The following is an 8,649-nucleotide window of genomic DNA, read 5'->3' as shown; positions in this document are numbered from 1 at the left end:
TTTTTTTTTTTATAAAAGTTCTTGTCAGACTTTTAAGTAAAATCTTGTTTAATAATAAGTATTAACAATAATAAGTGTTTGTTAAACAGTTAATCTAAAACTTTTTAAAAATTCTCAATAACTGTTTCTAAATCCTGCTTTATTTTAGATGAAGTTGTTAATTGTTCATTTATAAAAATTAAAATTTAAACAAAAATTAGTAGCTTATTTTTTGATATTTTATTGCTTTGTGTGGTGGCTAATATTTTGATATTATTGCTTTGTGTTTTATTTTTAATCTCTACTTTCCTTTATTTATTTTTTTATAGAGTTCTACATTATCAGTTGGATTAACAGCTTGGAGATTATTAAATGAGGCTCCTTACTATAAACAAATTTTTCCTACCAATGAAGAACTTGGTATTTTAAAAAGGCATGGATCAATATCAAGATTATTTACACTTTTTTCTTCTCAGGTAAGATTTTGAAGGTGATATAAAAATTAATGTAGGCCATTATATTATTCAGAATTGTAGGCCCAGCACCTGGTGAGTTGGAGTAATTACATTGATATGTAATTACTTAAGTTATATTTATCATTTTAATAGATGGTATAGTTAGGTTGATAGACTATTTCTTAAAAATAAAAGGATGACCAACATGTAGTTGGGAGGGTTGTGTTAAAGTTAACCTTGTAAATTTGGGTTTTGACTAGGCTCAGTGTGGGGAAGTGTGAGAAAGAAGTGTTTTTGGTGTCAGCATCGAACCTTTAGGTTCTTTAATCTTATATTGCTAATAGAAATAGACCATAACAATTGAATACATAAGGTTGAAGTAATAACGGTTCACTGTATAGATGACTTGGTTGGAATTTTATTTCTCACAGAATTCTTTTATTTAGGAGATCGAATGTTGCTGTGACTACTACTACTCCTCCATGACACTACAGACTACTGTGATCATTGGCATCCTAAATGAACCTTCTCTAGATCAACTATCTTGTACTGCCTCTCCTCTGATTTAGGTCCTGGGCATCCATGGTCACTGTATCCTCCCATTTTAATCATAGTCTGCCTCGTTTTAATCACAGTCTCCCATCAAGCAACTTTTTGAGGATCTTTGCTGTCTAAAGTCTGCCTAAGTTTAGTCTCATTGCACCTTTTTCCCCTATCTCTCCCATGGACTTGCATGTTTATTATTCTCCAATTGTTGCTCTCCTTCAGAGGTGCAAAGGTGCTATGAAAGATTTTCTACTCAAAAATAAGTAGAGTATTTTCCTCTAAACTTGTAATACTATTTTTTGTAATTTTTCATTATTGCAGGTTTATTTATGCTAAAAAACCTTTAGACCTACTACAGTAGAAATTCTTTATAGTTATCTAATATGCATAATGACTTTGATTAGTTCTACTATACTATACTATATACTATTATTATAATTGTAAATAAATTTATGTATTTTGGAATCAAAATCATCTCATGATTCCTAGTGACAGGAAGGTTTCATTATGGTTTGCTTTGTAAGCAATTAAATATGTATTTTTCCTTTAAATAATATCATAATTTAATATTAAACTGATTTTATTTTTAGGATTGTATTAACAAACTTGTCCTTTCCCCAAACAATGAATATCTGGCCACTCTCCATACAAATGGAACAGTTAGAATCTGGCTATCGCCTATTTTAAGGTATTTTACAGATATAAATTTCCTTTTTAACACTTAATTTAATATGTAGATTATTTTATACTTTACTAAATTTCTTTAATTTACTTAAAGGATAATATTTGGTTTGTTTTATAATATTATTGTCAAAAACAACATACAATATTATGCCTCCATAACAGATTAAGGTAAAAAAAAAAATAATAATAATAATTAATAACCTGTCATAAAATTCTTCATAGAGTTATATTAGGTTGTAAAAAAACATTCTGTGAGAATTTTGGTAAGATTTTATAAAATTTATATTTATCTACATTAGATAAATAATACATTTAATCCACGAAATATTCTTCATGGTGTTCCACTACCTTCAACCGTTTGAGCATCTTCTCAATCCCAGGTATAAAAAGACTTGAATTTTTTTTAATGAAGGAGTCTTTTATTGCTACCTCTTAATCTGTTTTGAAATTCTTCCCTCTAACTTTTTCCCTTAACATCACATAATCTGTCTGATTGATGACAAGAAACTTCCCCAGCAATCGTTTTATTAGGTTTTAACAGTTAAATTTAAATATATGTATATATAGTTGACCGTAAAAATTGATATATAAGAAGATAGTCAGGGTTGCGGTCAAAAGAGAAACAAAAATAGTTTACAACTATTTATTTTCCGATGTTACACCCCACATTGCAGGGCTTCATCAGGGCTGTTCAAAGCGAATGTTTGAACAGCCAACGGTTCAACCATTCGCTTTGAACAGCCCTGCAGAGTGGGGCGTAACGTCGGAAAATAAATAGTTGTAAACTATTTTTGTTTCTCTTTTGACCGCAACCCTGACCATCTTCTTATATATTTAAATTTAAATAGCATAAATTGCTTTAAATGTTCTTCTGTCACTTCCTTGTTGGGTACTGAACCATTTTTTTACATTATTTTGTTTTAGTAACTGAATTTCATACCCGAAACTGAAGGTAGCTAATCCATACTTTTTAGAAGTTAAAATAAACAAACAGAGAAGTCAATATTTTTTTTAATTTGGTTTATTTATGAATCAGACAGAATATTTTTTAAAACCCAATACATAATAAGTGTTGGTTTCATACTTTTTCTTTTGTATTATTGATAAGTTATTTATTATCCAATTAATATAATAATGTTACAGAGATTTAGTTATCTTATGAAATAGTCTTAGTTGATTTAACTACTGTATTGTTTTGTTAGTTCTTGGAATTGATGTTTTAGAATGTTATCCTCTATAAATATGTTTCGATCTCTCCAATATTTATTCGTTTTTATTTATCAATAATGTTTGTGTCCCAGAACGGGATCAGAAGTTTAGATTTTTAAAAATTGGGTGACAATTGAGCTAAGTTTTGTCAAGTGCAGGTAAGAAAAACAGAAGAAGTAATTTAAATTAAATGCCTAACTAACTCCTTATTGCTACAAATGGATTTAGTTCTTGGCCTCCTCAATACGTCTTCATCAGATAACCTTACTACTTGCGATTTTTTGTCAGTTGGAGTGTCAAAAGGTCTTGGATATCTTGGAATGACAGCATCCTCACATTTTTTCCAAGGTCTGCCTCTTCCTCTTGCCCTCTGGCAGAGCCTTCCATCTAACAAGTTTCTTGGAATTTCTTCTTCCGACATTCTGGCTCTTTGTCCAGCCCTACACAAGTATATCTATAGCTTGATCTGTCTTGTCATATCTGTGTTCCCATACAGATCATAGGTCTCCTATTCTTCCTCCTCCAATTCTCACCAACTTTAACTGGTCGAAATATTCTTCCCCTCAAATACAAGGATCTCCCTCTCTTTAGTCCTTGTGAGGATCCAGGTCTCTGATCCGTAGATAAGAACAGATTTGATCATGGTCTCATCGAGGTGACATTTTCTGCAACTGAAGATTGCCAAACTTCTCATTTGTTTGTTGAGACCAAAATAATAACTGTTGGCCTTCACACTTCACTGGCTTGTCTCGAGGGATTAATAGAAATGTGATGCCTAGCATTAAGAAAACTACTGCTCATGGAGGTCTGGAAAGGAGATGTACTTGACCACCAAGGATTTGTGGAATTGAATAATCAGGGAAGAGAAGGATGAGAAGTGAGATACTTGAGCAAAGATGAAGGTTTGCTTGACCAGTCTTTATACTTTCTTATAATAGTTAATAATTGAGGTAATTAAAGTAATTCCTTAATTTTGCAAGAACTTCAAAAACTTATTGGTCATCAAGGATTTTAGTTAGTTGGTGTAGGATTTCTTTCTTTTTTAACAGAAATTTTAATTTTCTTCGTTATTGGCCAGCAGTTCTATCTTATTCATCTCCTCTCTCTTCTGTCATTTCTTTTTGAGGTGCAATTGTTTATTATCCTTCTGTATCTTTTTGTATTCTTCAAATGTCCTCTTTGTAGTTGTCCTAACTATGTCTTCATATGATAGGTTCTTCTTATTTGTGGCTCCTTTACAATCTTCATTGCATCATTGAGACCTAAGTTCCTTCTTGTCTGGCCCTTCCACTTCTTCAACTGCTTCCATTCTTGCTCTATGACAGTCTGACCAGGTCCTCTAAATATCCTAACCAACATTGTAGGTTTTTAGACCTATTTTAGAATGAGGTACTTTAACATAGTTATTCTGAGTTTCTGAATTCTTCAACTTTCTCCGGTTGAAACTTTTGAGTTCTCCTGAAACTTTAGAATTCCTCATTGAGTAGATATTGGTAGTAAAATGTGTTATATTCAGAAAGTGATCTCTCTTTGAATATTATTATATTTTATTGATTGTTTCTATGGCTACTTCGTGATATGATCAATCTGTTTTACCTTTGATTGGTTGGGTGAGGTTCAAATGCTCTTGTGAATATTCTTTTGCAAATATATAACCAGATTTTTTGATGATGCAACTTTACTGAGCCTATTTGCATTATCATTGCTTCCATCATGAAAGCTGTAATTCCCTATTAGTTGATGGTATATAGCTTCTTTTCCCTACTAAATGTTAGTGATTACTGTTATATGATACCTTGGGCATGCATCCAGAGTCCTTTGTAGGAGTTCTGAAAAAGCTTTTGTATCCTCATCAAACAACTCTGAAAGGGCATTTATTCTTTAAAGGTTTCTGTTGGAGCTTTAGGAGTTTTAGAACTTTCCACATATTTTTATGAAAAAGATTCTTGGACTTACCAGTTTAAATCCTATCATCATCCACCTGTCTGTCTGTATTTTCCATTTACAGTGTATTCTGTGCCAAGTTCATACAAACTCCCAACAGCTGTAGTAGATAAAGTGGTGCCTTTTTCAAGAATTCTTTGACCAGTCCATCTGATCTCTTGGATAGCGACTATGTCAATTGTTAAATCTATTTTTCCAATTAAAAGAATTTTTTTAATTCTCCAGGGCTATTAAAAGATAATATGTTCTAGTATCGAAAGTTAAGATAATCTTAAATTTCTTTAAGGTTAAAAAATAATTATGGTTTTTCATAATCGTATGGAGGTAGGTTCTGGCTTCCTTTATGACTGATCACATCTTAGGATGGTTTGGGTTCCATTTTAGTTGGTTTTTGAGGTAGTAGGGCTATTCACCCTCTATCCATACCCTAGTCTGCTCATGGGCCTACCATATCTAGGTATGCACCCTTTCTGGGATTGCTACTAAGGGAAAGGTGACCCTAGGGTATTTACTACATATGACCTTGTTTGTAGTGTGTTTTTGTACTATATGTGTGTTAGGGCACTGTTTCCCCAATTTGGAGTGTCAATGACTAACTGTGACACTATGACTGGGTGATGGAGTTGCTACTTCTTTATGCCATAGATAATTTCCTGAGGAAAATGGTATGTTATTTGATTTTGTATATAAAATTGTGCTCTTGTATTTATAACCCATCTTTCTTGAAATATTAATAGAAATTTGAAAAAAATAACCTTTAAATTACATTTCAAAACTACTCATTTTTTTTTCTTTTCCATTTTGATTATCAATGAATAATTATATGATAAACCTAATGTAATATATTTGTTATCCTATTTTATTTAAGTAATTATTTAAATGTACTTTGTTACTTATGTATGTTTGTAATTTTAAATTAATACTTATGCTTTTATTTCATGAATATTTTTTTCCAGATTTTATTCTAAATTAGATAAACTTGATACTACTAAACAAAAAGTTATGGTTATCCTTAGTGAAGCTAGTATCTGTAATCATGCAATCGATATTGATTGGAGAAGGGACAATGTAAGTGTTTTGTCTATTATTAAACATTAATGTTCCATACCTTTACATCTATTCAGACTATGTACAGGACACAGGTTCACCTTCCTTCTACAGTTCATTTCTAGTGCACTTAACTTTGGAATTTCCAATTGAGTGGGGTACATTGTTTTTTTGTTTTTTTGATTCTGTGGAATTTTCAGTATGGGTTCATCGGGGTTCAATAAAGAGTCACACAAACAGGTAAAAACAATGCTTTATTGTGCAACAAAAAGATCTAAAAGTTCAGCAAAGCCTAATCGATCCGACCTGGTCAAGTCAGAAAGAGAAAATTACTTCAAATCCAAAAAAATTGCGAGCTGATAAGAAAATAATGATAGGGTGGTCGATTCACCGAATCAGGACAGTAATTTTATTGCAAGAGAGAACAAAGGGTTGAGTAAACAAAGAAATATCAATACATTCCGATCAATTAAATGGTCACATAGTAATATGTGAAGTATCCCATTTAATCCCTGAGAGTTCGTAGAAAGATGTCCAATGAACAGGATAATTGAGCATTCAATTTCAGTGTTAAGGTGGAAATGCATAAAATTCAGACCCAAAATTACTAAAAGCAGGTTTTTTAAGGATAAAAATAATTTCGTCAAACTCCAAAAATCCATTGAAAATTTCGAAACTTCTAGATAATTCTTTTTTTTTTTTTGTCGTAAACAGCAGTTCCTAGAATAGACACAGACTCATGAATTCGGCATTCAAAATTTTGAAACCCTTACTCTTACTTTCTGAAAAGTTGCACATGCACATATTGCTCTCACTGTGTGTTTAATAAAGCTAAGTTTCACTTATATGCGCTAACAAATGGTGAAAAGAATGATTATAAACAATGTATAAATGTGAAAAAAAGTCAAAACCATGACAAAACACACATGCAATTTTCAGACTTAAGATAAAATTTGAAAAAAACATATCAGCTTACCATGTCTCTTCAACACATTAGTTTAGAATGATTCTCTCATGATATTTGATTCAAAATTCTATGCAACTTGCTTAATAAAAATATTTAAACTTGGAAAATAGGAATTTCAAAAGCAAAACCACTAAACTGTTACAAGAAAACCAAAATATGTCAGGTTATTATTACCTTCCCCCTTTCCAGTTGAAAAAAAATCAAATTTTCAAAGAACATAAGCCAGTCTCACTAAGGGAGAAGCTCAGTGCATGTTATCTTTTCCTTCAAAAATCAGGAAAAAATAACTCTGCAAGGTATCATCTTAAGTTTGTAAAAACTTAACGGATTCTGATTCTTAATCAGATTTTAAAGAAAATTTTCATGTTCTGAAAGTCACCAAAAACTAACCTTTGTGTAATTTTTTTTTTACGATTTACTTATAACTGCAGAAAATTAAAAAAAAAACTTTAATGAACAAAATTGTTTCAGAATTCTATTTTCTGTAGGAATATATCATCATAATCGAAGTATTTCTTAATTAAGACTATGTCTTCACAGGAGCTATTCTGGTTTCCACGGCCATTTGAGGGAACTTAAATTTTGATGACACATTCTTATAGGAAATTGAATTCTAAAATGAATATGTTCTATACTTTTTTTTTTTTTTTTATTTTCCTCTCTGTTACCTTCCTTTCAAATTATCAAAAAATGTAAAAAATTGTTTTCTGCTTTTAGCGATTCATGTCTTTTCAATTACGTCAACATGCTCAATATAAATTTTCTTAAAAATTGATTTATTATTAGAATCTGGAAAAAAGTACCCCATTATATTAGGAATTCTTATATAAAGTTAGGTGTGCTGGAGAAGGCTAGAGAATTAACAATAACCTCAAAACACAGAGCAGATGCCACTGTTATGACACAGCAAAAATAAATTCGAAATTCCATAAATTGTCGACGTAAAGGAGAGTGAACATGTATGGCAGAAAACCCTGTATATTATACTATAAGGTGCGTGCTTGTGACATCTTATTCTATTTGTATTAAAACTGTAATCCAAAAAGTGGGAATGGGTAATAAATGAATGGAACAGTGCATTAAAACTTAAATTAGTGAAATTGTATCATTCTTTTTAAATTTTATTCATCTTTTATGGAATGAATGATAATTTTTAAATTATGATGAAAGTTAATGGTGGATATTTACATTTGCTACTAAGTTGTAATGTCACACAGCATTTATTTATTTAGTATGAGGAAATAATGGTTGGGGGTGTGGTTAATGAAGAAAACAATTGAGTAAAACCTATTTGATTAGTATCACGCTTCGGCCAGAATTTCAGGCCTTTATCAGGACCAAGTATGACCATTACAAAAGACCAAGCAAGAATTATTTGTATTTTATTTAGTAATTTTTTATTGATTGATGCTAACAGTAAGTGAATACTTTCTATATTGTTACTCTTGGTGAAATACATTTTTTTATAATAGACTTAATTGTTAATTTTTAAATTTTACCTAGTCAATACCTTATCTATTTGATTTCCACTCATTGCAGTTTATTTATTTATTTTTTTGTTAATCCTAAATATAAGAATCCAGAAACATTTCTGCCCAAAAGTGTTTGTTGTTGATGTGAGTGTTCAATCCTAAATAGTTTTTCAATAGTTGCTTGAACTATAAGCCATCTGTTATTCTAATTCTTGATAATGCTTCTTTTTATCATATTTTCTCTCAAAGCAATTTAATCACATCCTGCCCCCTGTATTCAGTAAGCTCAAGCAAATAAAATATATATTTTTTTTAAAATAACATTGCCAACCTTTTTACTTTTACA

General features: G+C 30.8%; 1 protein-coding gene across 1 annotated transcript in view; it reads left to right on the top strand.

The window, feature by feature from the left end:
- Positions 1–8,649, top strand: part of LOC106689772 (NBAS subunit of NRZ tethering complex) — a gene marked incomplete in the record, with an annotated part of 85,874 nt that overhangs the window by 23,081 nt on the left and 54,144 nt on the right. The window contains 3 exon segments of the mRNA XM_067052377.1: positions 309–455; positions 1,571–1,668; positions 5,774–5,885. Of these exon segments, the coding sequence (XP_066908478.1) occupies positions 309–455; positions 1,571–1,668; positions 5,774–5,885 (357 nt within the window).

Source organism: Halyomorpha halys, unplaced genomic scaffold (genome assembly GCF_000696795.3).
Source record: "Halyomorpha halys isolate HHAL.00 unplaced genomic scaffold, Hhal_1.1 Scaffold1463.1, whole genome shotgun sequence".
In the NCBI taxonomy this organism is placed as follows: domain Eukaryota; kingdom Metazoa; phylum Arthropoda; class Insecta; order Hemiptera; family Pentatomidae; genus Halyomorpha; species Halyomorpha halys.
The sequence above is the reverse complement of the archived record's forward strand: the minus strand, read 5'-3'. Positions and strand labels throughout refer to the sequence as shown.